The sequence below is a fragment of the Protopterus annectens genome, chromosome 10.part0 (genome assembly GCF_019279795.1).
Source record: "Protopterus annectens isolate FY-2018-M chromosome 10.part0, PAN1.0, whole genome shotgun sequence".
NCBI lineage: Eukaryota > Metazoa > Chordata > Ceratodontiformes > Protopteridae > Protopterus > Protopterus annectens.
The window spans coordinates 1614021823-1614043723 of NC_056744.1; the positions used below are offsets into that span (position 1 = coordinate 1614021823).

A 21901-nucleotide genomic window follows, 5' to 3' on the forward strand; every position below is an offset into this window, starting at 1 on the left:
TCTCTTCTCATCTCTTCTCTTCTCTTCTCTTCTCTTCACTACATTCTAAGTCTTTCTCCCTTCCTAAACTAATACATGCATAATGCTGATTCATAACACTTTCTCTCACTAAGTCACATCCCTAACTTTCCTGCAGGCACTTGCTCTGGCATTATCCGCTGACTGCACAAAGGGAATTCCAGGTTGGTCCTCAACACCCCCCCCCCATTTTTTTTCACTGAAAGTAGAAGTCATTTCTGACTGCTCCTGGGCAAGTCTGCCAAGGCACATCTTCTCCTGTTCAAATATGTTACTGACACACTGTTACATGTTTTAAAAATAAGGCTGTAAAGGCTCAAAACTTCCTTCTTCTCCCTCTTGGCAGAGACCAGTTTGATAACTCATCCTCCTTACCCAGGGAAACAGGTTGCATTTACTCCAAGTACCTGCAGGGGGCCTCAGTCTCATTAGCTTGTTTACTCTGAAGCTCACCATGTGCACTTGTATCTGATCTTGAAGGTGTACACCCATAGCTTTAGCAATTAAGGGGGCTTAGTTTTGGCTATTTTTTCTCACCCCCTTTTCCACCTCCCGTTATTGATTTATTTATTTATTTTTTGTCTGAACACGGCTGTGCATGGTCTACATGGCCTCCATAGCTCCTGCATTTACCTTGCACACCTTCATTGATTGATTCCAGCAGGGGGGGGGGTGTCCTGCTTCGTTCCTCTCCCACTCCTAATTCCCAAGGCACTCACCCATGCTCTTCACTTTATACATCACTGTCTGAACCCTCCTTCCTCCCACTTCTGTCCACCCATTAAAGGGTCACATAACTTCACCAAACCTACATCCTACCTACGACTCTCTTAACCACCTCATTGTGATATTTTTCCACCCTAAACCTTCATACAGCTTCATCACCATCTACACTTAAATAAATCCAGCAAGAAACATTCATTATTCTCAACCCCTTCACCTTCCCATATACACTTTCTGCTCCTCTCCCATCCTCACAGACTCTCACCACTTACATACATTCAGAACCCCTTTTCTACCCTACATGTCACAATGCTTCTCCTCCTCACCATCATACTCCTACTTATTTTAACGCACTACAGCATACTACACTACACAACACTACATTACACAGCACTGCACTACACAACACTAGACTACACTATACTACACTACTGAACACTACACTACACTACTCAACACTACATTACACAGCACTGCACTACATAACAATATACTACACTACACCACACAAGACAATACTATGCTACACCACATACCACCACACTGCATCACACTACACTACATTACACAGCATTACACCATCATTAACCCCACCTTTTCTCCCATCTATCAACCTAATCTAGCCTAGCATACTGTAAAGCCCCATAATCACTCAGTTGTACCCCAAGACCTACCCCACCCATTTATACCCTCCATTCACCATCTACCACTCTCAGTCTACTTCAGCATCACCATCCCTTTACCTCATCTCCTCCAAATCTGCCAGACCCCAGCAATCCCACCTCAAACTTCCTTAACACCACTATAAATTCACCCCATCCTGCTCATACTCAGGCTTAACATTGAATCCAATCCAGGTCCCTCCCACCACATAACACCTATAACCTTCCTGACACTGACACACTCTCCTGTGCATTAATCAATGACTGAGGCATCTCTAATAAACTTGATTAAACACCTTCCTTACGACTCCCTCACCCGACATCACAGCTGTCACTGAAACATGTCTCAGACAAAACAATCCTAATTTTCAGCATCTACTTCCCTCCTACAAATACCTCTAAGACACAAGACCTGGCAGTAGACAAGGTGGGGCACTGTCATTCTTTATAAAAATAACCTTAAAACGACTATCATTAGACAAGCAAATGCCTCTTCAGATACTGAACCCAACTGGATCCTTCTAAAACTTCTTTCCTTGAAGATCAGTCACAGTCTTATAGCAGCTGCCTACCTTTCTCCTCCAACCTCTCTTAACAAATTTAAATCCCTTATTTTTACTATCACCTCAGCTGTCTAAAACTATAAAAATATTGTTATTCCAAGTGATTTTAACTTACTCTATGTCCCCTGAGCAATGCCATTGCTGAATTCCTAGCCAATATCAATCTTATACAGTTAGTCAATGATTCTACTTGTACAAATCTCCAAACTAACAACCACTCCCTCCTGGATCTGCTAATCACTAACAACCCTACAATCATCTCCAACATCTTTGTTCTTCTATCCTCATTCAGTCACCACTGCTCAGTAATCTTTAAAATTATCCACCAGTCAACAAAACTAGCCCACAGACTTGTTACCTTCAGACCTAGATTCACCATCAATATGCACAACCTCAAAAAACACCTAACAACTTTCGACTGGTCTCCCATTACCAACATATAGAACCCCATCTTGGCTACAACAGCTGTGACTCACCGGAAAACTGTACTTGCTTTACCTCCCTAAGTAACCTAGCTAAGCAAACCATATGCAGGTACAAAACCAACTTGCTCTTTTAAGTAAACCCAGACATTTTTGGTAGGAAGTAAATCTTTCAGGCTGTGAATACACTGATCCCACCTCCTCTCCCATCACCAGCCAGAGCTCTGAAGGCTAACTCTCAGTCTCTGACTTTCTCAAAGAATTCAGCCACCTTCCTAATACTGCATCTACTACCTCTCCTCCAAACTTATCTAGCCCCCTCCTTTTGTCCCCCTCTTCTATTTTAAGAAAATTGCACACAAATAACTTGTTTCCCTTCTAGAAAATACACCCCTGGATGCACCCCATGGTGCAGACAACCTACTCCCATGATTCATATAATTTTGCAAAGACTTGCCATACATTTTCTACATATCTATAACCTCTGTGTAATTCAAAACACAATGCCAGACATATGGAAAACTACTCTCCCTTCACCTTAAAGAGGTCTCTTCTTTCCCTACCTTCAGAGCTCAACTCAAAGGACACCTTCATAAAAATATGACTGCAAGTACACTTCCACTGGCCAAATAACTTATCTCCCTCCTCACCTGCATCACTTCCACTTTGATCCTTTGTTTTCAGCTACTGCTTCCCTCTCATATTTCCTACTAAATTTAATCCAAATTTGATTTTCTACTCTGCTAATATTATTTGCATATTATATCAGTTGTCTATGGGATTATCTACTTTCTGTGATTATTCTGTGCTTGTGAATTTACTCTGTTTTCTTTTTTTGTGAATCTATTCACCCACGCTGTGCCTGTAAATGGACTATAGTGATCAGTGGGCTACCCTGATAAACAAAACAAAATAAATAAATTAAATAAATAGACGTTAAAGAAGTTCAGGAGGTGTTCCTTGAGGTCATGTTAGACATCCAGGTAAACTGTCTAGATCCATGAAAGAGGTATTTTTAGTATTGAGAACACAGTTAAGACATGTTCCCTGATGATCTTTAGGGATATAAGGGACTTGGGGATTTGTGAAGTTTCAAGGAATGTTTCTTTGGTAAAGTTAGTACTACATTCATCTGCAGATATATTAGTTATGTCTAGGTTCATCGTCAGGTGATACCATTTTGGATAAGTTCAGTACACTGCTGGGTGTTATTTCTTAACTTTCTGAAGTGATTAAAGAAGGATTAATAGTTATCCATAGCTTCAGATACTCGTTTCAGTTCATGTTTTGCTTATATGTTCCCAAGGGTCACATGTAGTTCTTTGCTGATCTTTCTGTGTCTTTAATGCAGGTAGAATTTGTTGAAAGACTGCAGAAGTTTTTTTTGTTTTGTTAATAAGTTTACTTGCACTGGTGGGCCAACAAGGTGCTTTGCTTTTAAACTTCCTATTACATTTGGTGCTAGCTGGAATGGATATATGTATACACTTGTGTAGGTTGGTGTAGAACTCCCTTGTATAAGCACCTGCTGAGAGTGCATAGACACTGGAGATATTTCAAGGAAATTTAGAGAATTCATCAAAGAGCTTGAGTAGGTTTGCTCATTTTAAGTGCCTAAATTATAAATTATTCACTGCAGGGGTATTTGAGACTAGAAAAGGTTATTAATTTATCAGATTTAACCAGGGACAGTGATACTATTGGAGTGGCACATGTGGGGGTCTCTGTTGGTAAGTACAGGTTCTACAATGTTCTTCCCTTTAGTGGGATGCTTTACTATTTGTTCTAGGGAATTGTCATTTTTATAAGTCCAGGAATCTTTGGGCACAACCAGCTTGTGAGGTACAGGTTAATCAGTCTATTGATGGATTGTTAAAATCACTTATTATAAAAGTATTATTTATTTTGAGTGGTTCAGAGAGTACATATAGAAATCTCTTGTGGTTGTTTGAGGACACAGAAGGAATTCTAAAGTAGGAAATAAACTGGTCATTTGTTTTGTTTAGGGTAAACTGGAGTTCAGTGAGTTCTGTTTGTGGGTTTCAGGGAATCTGCTTAGAATTTATATGGTTCCTGACAGATGTGGGAATGCCCCCACAGTTTATATGTCCTGAAGGTATGCTAAGTGCTAAACTTAGATAAGGAGGGAGTGATATATTTGTAATTAAACTAGTTCTCAGTTACAGCACAGACATATTTGTGCTCAAGTTGCAACAGGAGAGCCTCAGTACCAGATAATCTGTTACTGAAACTTCTAGAATTGAAAAGAACAGCCCTGTAATAGTCAAAATTAGAAACTGCTGTAATTTTATCTGCTATGCTGGGACATCCAGTAGCTGTTCTTTGTTTAAAAAAAGGCATTACAAGGGCAGGAAGGGCTTTGGCCAACAAGTAGAAGCAATGGAATGAGAAGTGCATGCCATCCCTTGTGAATCAAATTGGTCTGTCTACCAACTCATCCCAAGCAGACACATACCAGACCCCTCTAGAATGACCAACTACTTAGCTAGTTGTTTAAGCCAATTAATTTATCTTTGTATTTAGACATTGTTATCTGCGAAGATTAGATTCCACTCAAGACAAGAGTATTTCCTACATTTGACTCATACATATCAAGATGTGATATGTCTCTTTGTATGTCTCTCAGAGTTGAGTGATGAAATCATCGCACCTACATGGGATACCACTAGGCCATATTCATATCTGCCCAGCTTAGCCCTCGAAATTTAACACATCTGGATGCTGGAGAGACAAATATATGTCACCATATCCCTGTCTAGCCTTGTACATATGAAGGCAGTGTGCTTAACAATGGAGTCACCAATTACTAGGTAATTTCTACTTATATTCATGGAAATACATTTCAGCTGCCTAGATTTTCGCTGAATACCCAGAATTTTGCCTCATATTTTTGGTCTGTTGTTCATAAAATTTCTGTTTTTCTGGCAAATCATTGAGGATTGAAATCACTAAATAAGAACAGATGTTTGAGTTTTACACTTCACATCTTTCAGAAAATGCATGCTAGCCCACCATCTGTTATTCTAGCAACTTTACGTTTATAAGAGCAATATTTAAAGTTTGCCCCTATTTTAGTCCTTTGTCTCCCCATTATTTTGGGCTTTGTCCAGATTTATTGTGCTAAGAGGTTGAGAGGTCTGCTCATGGATATCATGGTAATGGATGCTTTACAGTCTATGGCCTTGTGACTCATTTGTATGTGTCAAGGTGGTTGTTTAGATTTCACCTGTGACTTAATCACCCTAGTTCTAGAAGGCATGCAAATTACTTTTTGATACCTCAGCATATGTTAACATGTTATATTCATGCAAAGCTGTGGGTGTAATATGTGGGGCTCACAGGTCATCCTTTTACCCCTCTCTCAGATCATGTGATATATGTCATGTGATTATGTACTACAATTACACTGAAGAAATCCAGAGGAAGTTATTCTTCTTCTGCTTACAAGACCATGATAACAATAAATAAAATTGCTAGAACTTTACACCTGAGAATCATTATTATTGTTAAAGGGCCATGTCTTTAGGAAGGCTGAGAGAAAAAAAAAGCAGTAGCTTCTGTTACGCACCAGCTCCTTTCTTATTTATTTATTTATTTTATTTATTATTTACTTACTTACTTAGTTACATGTTAAGTAATTTACACTTCTCTGTCCCTTTTCAGCCACAAGGGCAAATATAAATATAGACAACTTTAGAAAAGTCAATGCTGCATGCATTTGGGAGGTGGCTAGAGAACATTGTTGTGAGCTGCTGCATAGAGAGTAGTCAGAGGTCAGGGCTGAACCACAGACACTAAAAGTTGTAAGGGAGAACTTTTACCACTAATCCATCATGCTATTAACTATGAATTGATGCATACCAAAGTATTTCATTAAAAAAAAAAAGCTGAACTAGCTGGATTCTTTACCTCTATTGTCTCATCCTAGCATCTGTAGTCTACTGAGTTCAGAAGGCCATAAATAAAAGCAGATGAAAAACATCAACAAACTTTATCGCTTTCTCTTTAGTTTTACTTTCCTTAGAATGTACAGAAGTCATTTCCAAGTATCTGTATTTCGTTTTAAGACATAAGTCAACTAAGGCTGCTGTAGTGGCATATGGGGATAAAGTTCTGTCTATGACCGAATCAACTTGGGTTTGATTACCAGCTTGGGTGACTGATGGACCAGCAAGGAGGGATGTACGTGCTCATCTGGGGTGGGAGGGCTCCCTTAAAAGAAGTGTGGTTCAATGATGAGAGCTACCCTTGAATGTAAAGCAATGAGCATGGAAGGTAGGGTAGGGCAAATAAAGAAAAAAAAAACCCTGGGTGAAAGCTCAGATGGCTGTACCCGCAAGATGCTGCTAGGATCTACAACCAGCCCCAAACATACCAGAGCAAATCTGGAGGAGTAGGAGACAGTAAAATGAAGTTACAAGAGGCAATCAAAAATTAAAAAAAAAAAAGACATAACTCACCTCCAGAATACAGTTTCTTTGGCTACAAGATCCACACCCATCATTTTGCACTCATCAATCTTTTCCGCAGATGGCCACGTGGATCCTTCCCTAGGCCATTCTAAGTGCCAGTAGTTATATGGATCCTTGATGAATGGCACAAGATCAACATTTGTCTCGGTGTTACCTTGCTGCACAATAAGAGTCAAAGCTGGTGTACCTTGATAATGGTTACAAACTGTAATGCAATCTTTTGAATGAAGACAGAAATAAGGCATTAGTATTTATTGTTCCTGTGAAAGTACATACCATAAAAGCAGGGTCTACTAAAATACATCCTGTTACAATTGTCATAATGCATCTATCCCTTTCTTGTGACTTAATTTGTACTTGTTGATGCATTTAATCACATAACCAGCTTGTACCAACTCAGCACAGATCCTCGTGGTGGCCTGCAGAGTGATCCAAGCAGCAGAGAGCTAAAAGAGTGACTTTCTACCAGATATAAGTATTTTTTGTGGCTTTCCCACTGTTATTTAAGCTAGCGACTGCATTTTGCCTGTTTTACTGCTACTTTAAGTGATTTCTGCATTTTACACTGTTTATTGCACTTTAAGTTACTTCTTCTTCTTCTTTCGGCTTTTTCCCGTTTAGGGGTCGCCACAGCGGATCACCTGTCCGCACATTGAATGGCAGTGGAGTTTTACGGTGTCGAGTTGCCAGCCCGGCGCCCAACCTTCCACAGAAGGCACACTCACACGCACACCTAGGGCCAATTTAGAGTGTCCAATCCACCTGCAGCATGTCTTTGGGATGTGGGAGGAAACCGGAGCACCCGGAGGAAACCCACGCGACCACAGGGAGGACATGCAGACTCCGCACAGAAGGCACCCCAGCCGAGGATCGAACCGGAGAACTTCTTGCTGTGAGGCAGCAATGCTACCCACTGCACCACCGTGGCCGCCCTATTGCACTTTAAGTTACTAATTGTTGCAAATTGTTTCTGTAGGCTACACACTAAAGTGCGCTAGCCGATTTACAGCATTTATAGCATTTACTGTCTGTTTTTTTCCTTGTCTCTGTAATAAAACAAAAAAAATCTCTTGTTTTCCTGCCTTACTGAACTAGAGTAGTCCAGTTTCAGAGTTGCTGATCCCTGGGCTTTGTTTTTAGTTCCTGTTACTGATCCATTGCCTTATTAGGAGGGAGGGAAGTTTCTTTGCTTACCAGTGGGAGTGGGAAGCACTGAGCGGCCTTTCTGTCCAATTTGGTGAAGTTTCAGCCAGAAACTAGTAGTCCATTGGTTGTTTTGGGCCAATTCCTAGCTCCTTTCAGCCCCCTGCTATAAAACACGCTAAACATGCGTTTTCCAGCTTGTACCAACTCAGCACAGATCCTCGTGGTGGCCTGCAGAGTGATCCAAGCAGCAGAGAGCTAAAAGAGTGACTTTCTACCAGATATAAGTATTTTTTGTGGCTTTCCTACTGTTATTTAAGCTAGCGACTGCATTTCGCCTGTTTTATTGCTAATTTAAGTGATTTCTGCATTTTACACTGTTTATTGCACTTTAAGTTACTAATTGTTGCAAATTGTTTCTGTAGGCTACACACTAAAGTGCGCTAGCCGATTTACATCATTTATAGCATTTACTGTCTGTTTTTTCCATGTCTCTGTAAAAAAACAAAAAATCTCTTGTTTTCCTGCCTTACTGAACTGGAGTAGTCCAGTTTCAGAGTTGCTGATCCCTGGGCTTTGTTTTTAGTTCCTGTTACTGATCCATTGCCTTATTAGGAAGGAGGGAAGTTTCTTTTCTTACCAGTGGGAGTGGGAAGCACTGAGCCTTTTGTCTGATTTGGTGAAGTTTCAGCCAGAAACTAGTAGTCCATTGGTCGTTTGGGCCAATTCCTAGCTCCTTCAGCCCCTGTTATAAAACACGCTAAACGCACGTAGCTGGATTTAGCTGAGTTACCACTGTTGCACACAAGAGCAGCGGTTAAACAAGGTTAAACTATTTGGGCCATCTAAATTCCACTCTTCCAATTTTCCCTTAAAACTACCTTCCTCGAGCTGTACTGCTGATCTAACCAGCATATTCTATAACTGAAAAGTTCATCTCTACTTGATTCCCAAGTAGACTATTCTCTATCTGTAAAGCCTAGCACTTACTCCTACAGTACTTGCACCTTGATAAAGCACTCTTATTATAGATAGTACCCCACCAGCCTAAAACCCACTTCCCCCGGAGTCCTTTGAAAGTCTCTTTATCTACTACTTCTAGTATGTTGAGGGATCAGTTGCTAGTGTCCTCTCCAGCTCAACTGGTGAACCTGGGAATATTGAGGCAATGTTACAACTGCCTGATGTACACAGACAATCCTCTCCTTCTCCCACAAAACACAAATACATGCGAGAGATGCAACTATACGGCCAAACTGGAGGCTGAGCTCTCTCAACATAGGACTGGCAAGACCAGACAGGAGGAGAAGGTAACCACACACAATACATACCCAGTCACACATGGTACCATCACAACTTCAAATCATACACATACTCAGACAAAGACATACTCGGAGGCTCTGATCAAAAATTTACCAAAACAGCAGAGGCCACCAAAGCAGACACCCAAACAACTACCACCTCACGACCCAACACATGCAACACATAGACCACACAGTCAGAGTGTCAAACAGTCACAGCCCTTAAGGCCAAACAAAATGCCAGACACACTTGTCATTGGTGATTCCATAGTCAGACACACTGACGCCCGCCACCAGACTGAGTAAAGAGAAGGTCACAGTAAGCTGCCTGTCGGGCGCTAGAATCCGCCACATAACGCAAGCACTCAGGTCTCTCAACAGCAGGTACAAGCACGACTCAGTCATTGTCCACGCTGGTGTCAACGATCTGAGACCGACCTCCTTGGACTACATGAAAAGGGACATCGAGGAGCTCTCTGATTATGTAGCCCAGGCAGGTATGACTCTGACCTTGAGCAGTATCCTACCTTCACCTAGAATGATGCCACAATACAGTGATAAGATGATCAGCTTTAATAATTGGCTTAAATTCTGGTGTCATTCAAAGGGGATCCAATGTCTGTCTGCCTGGGATGACATGCTGGACAAGACACACTGCTTCGCAAGGGACGGCTTGCACCTGTCACCCCTGGGCTTCCGGATACTGGCAAAGGCTCTTGCCACCCCCATAGTGCCTTTTTAGGCAAGGCTCAAATTCTAAACCTACCACCCTAGAACACCAAAAAGGAAAAAAACTAAGGGTAATGCTGCTCAATGCCAGAAGTCTCAATCCCAAGATGCACGCACTCGAGGCCCTTCTCAATATGGAGAACATCGATGTCTGTGCTGTGACAGAAACCTGGTTCAAGGCTCCTGAGAGCACCCCAGCACTAACAGGTTTCACCTCATATCATGCTCTGGCCCCAAAATCCGGACAACACCAAGAAAGGAGGGGGGGTGTCCATATTCATAAAGGACACCCACACCTCAAGGTTGGTGGCAACGCATGATGCATCGGAGACCATCCAGGTGCAATTAACCATAGGCAAGACTGCTCTGCAATTTGTAGCATGTTACAGGCCACCCTCTCAAACTCAGGAACCTCACATGGCCTTCCTGAAAACATTGGAGGGGATAAATGTATCTCCAAACACCATCATACTAGGTGACTTCAACTACCCTAATATAGACTGGGAACACTACTCAAGCCCTAACACTCTAACCCAAAGATTCCTGGAGTTCATAAACTCAAATGCCATGGAACAACTAGTCACCATCCCCACAAGAGGAGAAAACATACTTGATCTCATCATCACGAACATGGGATCAAAATGTTCAACACCGGAAGTATACCTCTCACTGGTGAGATCAGATCATAAACTAATCTCGCTGGAGGTCCTCATCCCGCCCCACCTGAAACAAAAAGACCACAGTGAAAAACTTCTCAAAAGCCGATTTCACACTTCTAAAAACTAGTGTGGTCTCCTTTAAGGCTCCTGAGCCAGTGGTAAACATTACTCAAACCGCTGAATCACTTACAAATGCCTTCTACCACCACCTACAGGACTGCATGGATCAGGCAATCCCAAACAAAACTAAGACTCTCTGTACCAAAGGCAAGCGCCCAGTCTGGTGGACCCCAGCCATAAACAAGCTCTACAACAAAAGGAGGAAGCTACTACAAGATAGAGCAAAATCCTTGAAAGGTAAGACACCTTTGATCATTATAAGTAAAAACTAAGAGCTCTCATAAAATCATCCAAGGCAAATTTTGAGAGAAAAATCGCCAAGGACTCTAAAGAGAATCATAAGGCCTTCTTTAGCTATGTTAGAAACCTAGGAGGAAACTCCCAGATATGCTCAGAATTAGTTCAAAATGATGTGAAAATTACTGAACCTACACACATTGCCAACATACTGGCTGACAGGTTCAGTGCAAACTCCCCCCTCCCCCAGAAAAGGAGAGATATCTATTCCAGAGGATTGTAGCCCCCAAACATCTCCAACGCCCAGGTGAGAACTGCCCTCACTAAGGCAAAACACAGCATCCATGGGACTGGATGGTGTCCTCGGCTGTGTGCTTCATGAACTCAACGAGGAATTAAACCCACAGTTAGGACAGCTGTTTAATCTTAGCCTCACCTCAGGATACGCACTCAAGGAGTGGCGCACGCGACTGTGGTCCCACTTCATAAGGGCGGTGCCTCCACAGACCCTGGAAATTACCGCCCATTAGCTTGACAAGCCTTATCTGCAAAGCCATGGAGAGGATCATAATGGAACTCATAAATAAAGACATAGGGAACTTGCAGACTTTGGATCCAACTCAGTTTGGCTTTGTCAAAGGCAGATCCTGCCTCTTAAACTTGGTTAACTTTTTTCGAGACAGTCACCAAGGCCATTGATGAGGGAAAGGCAGTCCATACAGCCTACCTCGACCTGGCAAAGGCCTTCACACAATACCCCACTCAGGTATCATCGAAAAACTCATCAGCTTGAATGTAAACCCATACATCACAAGATGGGTTGCAAACTGGCTAAGTGACAGAACCCACAGGGTCAGAGTTGCTGGAGCCATGTCAGACTCAAAGCCTGTCACAAGTGGTGTCCCACAGGGCTCAGTCCTGGGTCCACTCTTGTTCGGCATCTACTTTTCTGAAGTACAAGCAAACACAGGAGGGTTATGGCTGACAAAGTTTGCAGATGACTGCAAACTGGGCGCCATAGTCGAAAACACATCTGACACAGATATCCTCCAGAAGGGCCTCACAGAAACAGATAACTGGTGCCAGAGCCATGGCCTGAAGTTAAACGCCAAAAAATGCATAGTCATACCCTTCGGGAAAAACAAGGTTACCCTAGCTACCATATAGGTGGCAATCCACTGAGCACAGAAAAGTCATCAGAGATCTGGGGACCCAGGTTGACAGTAGCCTCGCTTGACACTCATGTTGCTAAAGTAGTTAGGAAAACCTTCTATATCACCCACCTGATCATGAAGGGATGCACAGCTAGAGCAAGGGAGGGCATCGACGGCCTGTACACATCACTCATTAGACCTATGATTGAGCACAATGCCCCGCTCGAATGTATCTGACCAGACACCTGCTGCAGCTTGAAAGGCCCCAAAAGTTCCTCACCAAAAGGATAAAGGGTCTCAAAAATATGTCTTATGCTGCCCGACTGAAAGAACTCCAGCTCTATTCAGTCTCATACCGCTTGCTCAGAGGTGACCTGTGCCTGACATATAAGGCCATGTCAAACCCAGATTTGATGAATATGCTTCACCTCAAAAAATCTAGATCCCTCAGAACCACAAGGGCGGGAGACTTAAACCTTGACACGGTTATAAATAGAAGGTGCTGGAGGGACAGATTCATCACCCAGAGACTCTCTATGCTGTGGAACAAAATCCCTGCACATGTGAGGCAGAGCACCTCTCTGGCCTTGTTCAAGAGGAATCTTGACCAATGGATGGGAGATTGCAGATATACCCCAGGGATTACTTCAGTGTCACTGCTTGACAGAGGCACAGCAAAATGATAGGCATAGTTTTTATTCAAACTAAAGGGGTGGCAAAAGCCACATAACTATGGGCTAGGCTTATAAATGCCCTTGGGCAGATAGCCTGGTATGAACCTATGAACCTATGAACCTATGTTTGTGCAGACTTTTCTGTGTGGATTAAGGTTTTATTTTTGTGACTATTCTAACTATAAGGCCCATGGTAGCCTTGGCAGGAGAAAGCTGGTCTCAGGGAATGTACAACACTAAACCAGGATGTAGAATGTCTGTCACTTGGTAGTGGGAATGACACCAGTTAAAGTGAGATTTGTTGGCAAATAGTGGTAAATGGCACTGTGTGTGATTCACTAATCCTGGGCTACTATTGAGATGTTGGGATGTGCCATAGGAACAGATCTAGGATTATATGATAGTAGTCAGTTGGAAGCTGTCCTGTGCAAGAAGGAAGGAAATTAAACTATTTACCAGGAGATGAAACAAGTATCTGAAGAAAAGACAACTATCGTGGTTGCAGAGTGAGGGACTACAGGTTATTAATGAAAAGTGCAAAGTTTACAGAAAGATGAGAAGCAGAAAACAGGATGAGAGAAACACCTATGTGGATAGCTCAAAACAGCCAATAAAGGCCATTCAGCCTGCGGAGGTATCCCTACAGAATAAGATGGACAGACAGATGAAGAAAAAGATGGATAGTGGGAAGAGGGGTTAATAAAATAACATTTTCAGCTACAATGAAGAATATCACAGTAAGTAGTAGGTCAGTTTGTTACAAGCATAAGAAACCTGAGAAATGCTGGAGATGAGGCAGAATTCTTCACCTTTGCATTGACAAAAGTGTGGTGGCAAGGCAGAATGCCAGGATAGGAAGATGTAGTAGGTGTGGACAGGACAAATTGAAGGTCAGAATACTGGATACAAAAGAAATAACAAATAAAGTCAGGGGTCTCTGAGAGGTAAGAGATAAACTCCATATGAACTGTGTCACCAGTGCTAAAATAGTCCCTCCACAGTAGAGCTAAAAAACTAAAGATCAGTAACAGTGTTTCTTTTGCAAGAGTCTAAGAAGTACTTTGGCATTATAAGCCATTAGTCTCCCATCTATTCTAGGCAAAATCATGGAAATGATTCCATGTGATAGGCTGGAGGGGTTCTCTAATGCTAATTTTATGTCACACAGTATACCACACGCCTTCATACTGTAGAGGCCAATCCCATCTGTTGTTATTCATTTGTATAATGGTGTCATACTCTTGAGTTGAACAAATGGGCTTTCTTGCATGTGGACTATTTGACCTTCAGCAAGGTCTGTGGTACTGTCTCCCACAGGAGCTTGGTAAGAAAATTAGTGTGCACTGGTTGCAAACCAAAATGACAAAATGGATTAGAAAATGGTTATTTGCTCATAAATAGAGATGCAAGTGTTAGAGATGAAGTAGCTGGAGAAAAAATCAGTAAACAATGGAGAGCCACAGGATACACTGTCACTGCTGGGACCCATCTGGTTTAGTATATTTGTATTAGATATCACAGTGGATTACATAGTTCAATACTGAGACCAGTCCTGTTAAGTATATTTATATCAGATAGTCCACTGGGCCTTTGGGTTCACTACTGGTATCAGTCCCAATTATTAAAGATGATTCAGATATGACACAATGTTACACTGGTTAGTGGTGGGACCAGTCCAGTTTAGTATGCTCATAAAACATATCACCTTGGGTTACAGGATTTGGTGCTGTAACCAATTTTACTTAGTATATTTATATCAGATCTCGCACTAAATTATAATGTGCAGGAGGTCAGTGTAAGGGCTGGTCCTTAGTATATTTGTGTCAGATATCACACTGGTTTGGAGTATACAGTGCTGGGAGCTGTCATATTTAGTATATGTGTGTCAGATATCTCAGTGAGTTACAGGGTTCATTGCTGTAACTGGTCATGTTTAGTATATTTGTGTCAGATATCATAGATTTTTTGAATCCTTATAACTGCTCTGTCCTGGCGTTCCATGCACCTCCTGCTTCGGTCTTGTTTAAATATACCTGTTGTATTTTTTACTGAAAATATAACTCTGCTGCTTTGCCTCTCCCTCGGGACTGTACTCTGCGATCTGAAACTACAGTGGTCTGCTACCTGCCCTGCCATCTTCCACTACAGAGCTGCACTAGTTATTAAAACCTTGTTTAAATATACCCGCTACCTTTTTTACTGAAAATATAACTCTGCTGCTTTGCCTCTCCCTCGGGACTGTACTCTGCAATCTGAAGCTGCTGCGATCTATACCTGCCCCACAATCTTCCACTACAGAGCTGCACCAGTTACTAAAACCTGCAGGTGTTGGTTTTTCATTAAAGTATCTTACTTGTTCTGAGGGAGTAGTGTCCATGGGCACTAAGGCTTGACATAGACCACCCCTTTTTCTTTGCAACTGGCTTAAAATTAGCAACATCCCGTAATTAACAGTCAACCCTGACTGTCCTCCTGATTTACTGTTAGCTAATGCCCATAAAAGTCGCGGTGGTGTTGCCAGTCACAGTTAAATATAATCGCACTTTAACTAGTACCTTACCTACTCTCGTTCACCGTTTCAGTTCTTTGCTGAGTTCCTTACCTTTGGAGTGGGATTGGTGTGCAGCTCATACTCTCACCACCAGTACTCCTCTGTACCACCCCTACCCATCACCTGATCAGAGCTTATCCCACCCACACCCATCACCTGATCATAGTTTTTAAAAACACTTATCCCACCTGCTTGGGAGCCATTTTTTGAATCCTGGTAACTGCTTTGTCCTGGTGTTCCATGCACCTCCTGCTTCTCTCTGTAAGTACTGAAATTCAATTGTAGAACCTAATTTGCTGAATATAACTGCAATATCATCTAGTTTTTGACTTGTAGCAGAAGCTACTCATGTACTGTTTATGTGGTGACCCTGCAGAAGACTACTAGTGTTGTATTAACTTTTTGCCTGATATTTCTGTTACTGTATAGCTGCTGTAATGTTTTTTGTGAACCATTTTAACCTAAAATGAGTTTGGAATTATGCCAATAAGTTACCACCTCTAACTAATGCCTGTATTTGAAAATATGAATCTTTTACATCTATAACAGAGCTATATGATGCTGAAATACTGTTGAACACGATACTAAGAAATATAATCACTTTCTAATGCATTACCAAGCTACTGCTAGGCATTTCTGGTGAGCAACTCTGTAATTGGAACTACGTTGGTGTGTTTTTAATATTCATTAATGTACCATTGATAAAAGAGGGCTAAATACTGTTTTCATTTCCACTGTTGCATGACTAGTCTAAGTCTATGCATTTGTTACCCAGTATTTAATACTGCCTACTCCCCATTTGCAGAGGTTGTACTCACCTTGCTCTAATGCCTATATCTCTGCTCTCTTTTACAGTGTTTAAATATACCTGCTGCATATTTTACAGAAAATATAACTCTGCTGCTTTGCCTCTCCCTTGGGACTGTATTCTGCGATCAGAAGTTGTTGCGGTCTACTACCTGCCCCACCATCTTCCACTACAGAGCTGCACTAGTTAATAAAACCTGTAGGTATTGGTTTTTCATTAAAGTATCTTACTTGTTCTGAGGGATTAGTGTGCACGGATGCTAAGGCCTGCCTTAGAACCCCCGTTTTTCTTTGCATCTGACATAAATTTAACAGCATCCCATAATTAATAGTCGACCCTGTCTTTCCTCCTGATTTACTGTTAGCTACTGGCTGCCCATAAAAGTCACAGTGGTGTTGCCAGTCACAGTTAAATATAATTGCACTTTAACCAGTACTTACCTACTCTAGATCACTGTTTCAGTTCTTTGCTGAGTTCCTTACCTTGTGGAGTTGAATCAGGCTGCTCTGTTCGCCCTCGCTATTGCTTGGGCTCACTTTGCTCTCCTCCTTGCCCCTTTATCCCACCCGCCCCTCCTATACCCAAATTTATTCATAACCAGAATCACCTGACTTCCCTAACACCTCCCACTAACCTGTTGCATCATCCTCCAACCACTTCCCCCTCTCTTTCCTTTCACCACCTGCTCTTTAATTTGTTCTGTGGTGCTCTGCCACATCACACTATCCTTTCTCCCTCTAATAACTCCCAAATCAGATAACGTAACTCCACATATACTACCACCCCCCCCCCCTTCAACTCTCACCATGCTTGCACCTTCTGTTTTCTTGGCAGGTCTCTTCTCTCTAGGCTACATTTTAACTTCCTACCACTCCACTATCACTAAGCACAATCACCTAAACTCCCACACTAACCTTTTCAAACACTCACCACCATAATCACACATAAATTTCACCTACCATCTTCAACCACACCCCCTTTGAGCTCACCAAGCTCACCTACAATGAAATTAATTATAAAAACTGCCCAGTTTACTCATTTATAATGTGACCACCAGTTACCTACACACACTGACCACTGCTACTAACCAACTTGCACTCAGTGGTGACATCCACCCTAACCCAGGCCCCTCCACTACTACACCCACCACTACAAACCTACATAGACCTTATATCCCTCGCAAGCAAAAACCCTCTGAACTCTTAATACTCAGTATAAACATCCGCATCATGAATAAAATAGAAGAGCTACATGTCTGTATCCTTCTATAACCCTGAAATTGTACTCCAAACCAAGTCTGGCTCAAGCTCCACATCAAAGATACCACCATAGCCCCTCATGGCTACAACATCCTTAGATATGCTTAAATAGCTAAAAGAGGTGGGGGCATTGCCCTACTTTACAGGCACAACTTTACTCTCCAACAAATATGTAAAGATATCCCCACTTTCGGCTATGCAGAAACCTTGTTTGCAAATATAAAATTAAACCAGCAGAAACAACACAACATTATAGGTGTCTACTTACCACCAGGTGACAATAGTGCCACTCTAGAGTCCATTTTACATTGGACTTCCACCACCCGCCCTCCCTCAGGAGACACTTATCCTGGGGACTTCAACAGTGATTGGGCCTCTATCACGGCACCCCCCCCCCCGTACCACTTAAGCCTATTTAACTTCACACAACATATTTAAACACCCACCCATATAGACAAATTCACCAGAAAGGAATCCATATTAGACTGGATCCTAACCAACAAGCCTTCATCTCCCAACATATCTGGTACGTTACCCGACTCCCTCAGTGATCACCTACTGACATTCATACTAAGACAGCACACAAAACCCATAAACCCCCCATACTACTTTCTATCCATAGTTCCAAAAATTTCCTACCAGACCATTTCATCAACACCTTAAAAAACAATAAATTGGTCACCTCTTATACTACCTTCTTAGATATCCTTAATCTTATGGCCCCATAATGTATAATTCGTACTAAAACCAACCCAGCCCCCTGGATCTCAAAGGACACAAGATCACTACTCAGACAATGAGACATAGTTTGGGCAACCTGGCATACCAACAAAACAAGTACAAATCGACAATACGTCCTAGACCTCAGAAACAAAACAAAAAAACAAATATGTAATAAAAAAAATTATATCCAGCTACAAAAAAGCTCACTACAACAATCCACAAAAATTTTGGTCCGCAATCAACCACATTCTCCAACCAGGCAAAATCACCAGCTCAAACTCTAACATTGAAGGTGATAACAATGGTATTGCTACCCAGTTTAATTACTATTTCACGTCCTCCATCCAAAAGTTATTCTACAATTTCCCCACATCTACTAAAAATACCCCCCAAAATACAAAACTGTTACCATAAGACCAACACCCAATTCTCTCTTAAACCAGTTCCAACTCACCTAATTCATAAATACCTTGCCAAATTGAAACTCACCACTTTCGATACTGATAAACTCCCTGCTGATTACCTCAGGATTGCCGCCTCTGGCATCTCCTACCCTATTTCCTTACTCCTCAATAGATCCATAGCTGAGCACACTGTCCCCTCTCTCTGGAAAATGTCTTGCATCATTCCCCTGTACAAAGGTGGTTGCTCGACAGAACTTAGTATTGCTATGGGGTGATAATTACTATCTCCCCTATCAAAAATGTTAGAAAAATGTGTACACACCCAACTACTGAATCATCTTCTTCAATATAAGCTACTAGCAAATTCCCAACATGGATTTCAGCCAAACCATAGTACCACCTCTGCCCTTATATCCTTTACTGACCATGTCAACCAACAAAGAAATCTTGGTAACTTAGTATCTGTTGTCTTCCTAGACCTGTCAAAGGAATTTGACATGGTATCCCACTGCAAATTACTATCAACTCTCTCTGAGCTCAATCTGGATAACTTTTCTCTGCTGTGGTTTAAAAATTATCTGTCCCTCTGGCAACAAGGCATTACATGGCATAACTCTCCCCCCTCGCCTCTCCTCCCAGTGGGGCAGGGTGTTCCACAAGGATCCATTCTTGGTCCCTTACTATAGTCCATCTTTACCAATGACCTCCTCTTGGCTACCGAACAAACTAATATAGTACAGTATGCTGATGACACCACCCTTATTTGCTCAGCCCCTCTCTCTACAATTACTCCATGATAGAACCCAGGAGACTTTCACTACTATAGAAAAATGGCTAAATTCCTCACAACTCATACTAAACTCATCTAAGACTCAACTCATGATCTTCCACCCAGCCAAAACTTTCATCCCCGCCTTACCATTCTCAATAACATCCTCCAACAATACCCATATCACACCAGTAACCCAAGCAACCTACTAGGTGCAGCTATTGACCAAAACCTACAATTCGACAAACATATAGCACTAACAATTGCCAAAGTTCATAAAAAACTAGGTTCACTCTACTGCTGCAACAGCTTCCTCACACAGGAATCCCGAATCACTCTCTCTCGTACCCATCTACTCTCCACCTTACTATACACTTCCCCAGTTCTAACTAACCTAAACAAATCTGACCTTCTGAAACTATCTACCTGCGACAGTAAAATCTCAAAATTTGCAACCAATGCTAAGTTTCATTCTAACCATTGCCTCTCCCTAAGACAACTAGGATGGTTAGAACTCCCTAACCCGCTAAAATACAATACACTTCTCCTGACCCATCACCTCCTATACCAACCAAGTAAAATACCTGCCCTTTCTGGTCTACTCACCTTCCATAATACTGCTCACCAACTAAGATCTTCAAATACTGCCCTACTAACTGTTGCTAATTGTTTACATAGCTCAGGCCAATCTCTTTATTCCTGTGCAGTTGCTAAGGCCTTGAAACTTTCTTCCTCCTGACATTAGATGTCTAAATAGTAAACATACTTTCAAATCCCGACTAAAGGATCTCCTATTCCAAACTTGGATATTTTCCTGTACAGAACCAGACTAATTTCGCCTGTTCCTGACTTTCAACAACCCTAGATCACAGTTGTACTGTGTAGTTTCACTAAGTGCATAGTACTGTGAACCAGGTGTTTAGGCCTCCTTTATAGTTATGATTTATAGTTTATGACCCTGTTTGGCCATGGAAACTTCTTTTTGAATTTGTTCAAGCAATTGTATATTTGTTGTATAATATTGTATTTGTTTCTCAATATTCTAACCACTGTATGCTGCATTATTTGTAAAACTCTGATTTTACTCTTTTTATATGTTCTATGCTCTTTGTACAAAATAGCTATGTTTATATAATTTTTTATTATTATTTTTTATAATTTTTTACTATGTATCTGGAGCTTTTCTCCCCAGGCTCTGCTGAAAATGGTCACTTTTTGTCCAGTCATACTAACCCAGTAAACAAATGGAAAATAAATAAAATAGTGGGCTACAGAATTTTTTGCTGGGACCTGTTTTACACTGAGCTATAATGTGCAGGAGTTCAGTGTAAGGACTGGTCCTTAATATATCAGTGTCAGATATCACACTGATTTGCAGTGTACAGTGCTGGGACATGTCATATTTTGTATATGTGTGTCAGATATCTCACTGGGTTACAGGGTTCATTGCTGGGACTGGTAATGTTTAGTATATTCATGTCAGGTATCACACTGGGTTACAGGGTTCAGTGCTTGTAGTTTAGTATGTGTGTGCCAGATATCACACTGGGTCACAGGGTTCAGTGCTGGAGCTGGTTACGTTTAGTATATTCATGTTAGGTATCACACAGAGTTCAGTGCTGAGACTGGTCATGTTTAGTATGTGTGTGTCAGATATCACACAGGGTCACAGGGTTCAGTGTGTGTATTAGTCCCGTTTAGTATGTGTCTGTCAGATATCACACTGGGTTACAGGGTTCAGTGTGTGTATTAGTCCTGTTTAGTATGTATGTGTCAGACATCACAGTGGGTTACAGAAATCAGTGCTGGCACCAGTCCAGTTTAATATATCTGTGTGTGATATCAGATTGGATTACAGAGTTCCTTGCAGTAACAAGTTTGTTTAATGTATCTTTATCTAATATTATACTGGTTTACCTGGTTTAGTACACAGACTAGTCCTGTTTAGAATATTCATGTTAGGTCACATTAAGTAGCAGTGTCTAATGCTGGTACCAGACCTGTTTAGTGTACTCATGTCAGATATCATGCTGGGTTTCAAAGTTCAGTGGCAGAACCACCCAATTTTAGTATACTTGTGAGACAGATCACAATAGATTGTGTGGTTTGGCACTAAGAAATCACCAGATGTCACTCTGGTTGCACAGTATTTTTCTGTGAGTTCTCATGCTGGGGTTTGAAAATAAATTTAAAGACCAGTGAAGTAGTAACACACTCCCCCGGATTCATGAATCCTCCGTGTAAGACTTAATAAGTCTTACTCGGAGGCTGCAGTTGAACGGTATGACGTCAGCATGCCATGAATATGCATGAGGGCACGCTGACTCAACGCTATGTCTTACACGGACCGTGTAAGAAAGCAGGGGGCGTGTCCGACTGCTGAGCAGTCTAAATGTCCACACCCCTGCAAGTGTTTGAAAACTAAAGAAAGCACACACACAAGAGCGAGTCCGGTCAAATGTCCCTGCACCCAACACTGATATTGTAAA

At 41.7% G+C, this 21901-nt stretch overlaps 1 protein-coding gene across 1 annotated transcript in view; it reads right to left on the reverse strand.

Moving 5' to 3' along the window:
• The window catches only part of LOC122814353 (protein mab-21-like 3), a 129271-nt gene that overhangs the window by 20917 nt on the left and 86453 nt on the right, over window positions 1–21901 (reverse strand). The window contains exon 3 of the mRNA XM_044086938.1: window positions 6870–7098. Coding sequence (XP_043942873.1) covers window positions 6870–7098 — 229 coding nt within the window. The remainder of the gene's footprint in view (window positions 1–6869; window positions 7099–21901) is intronic.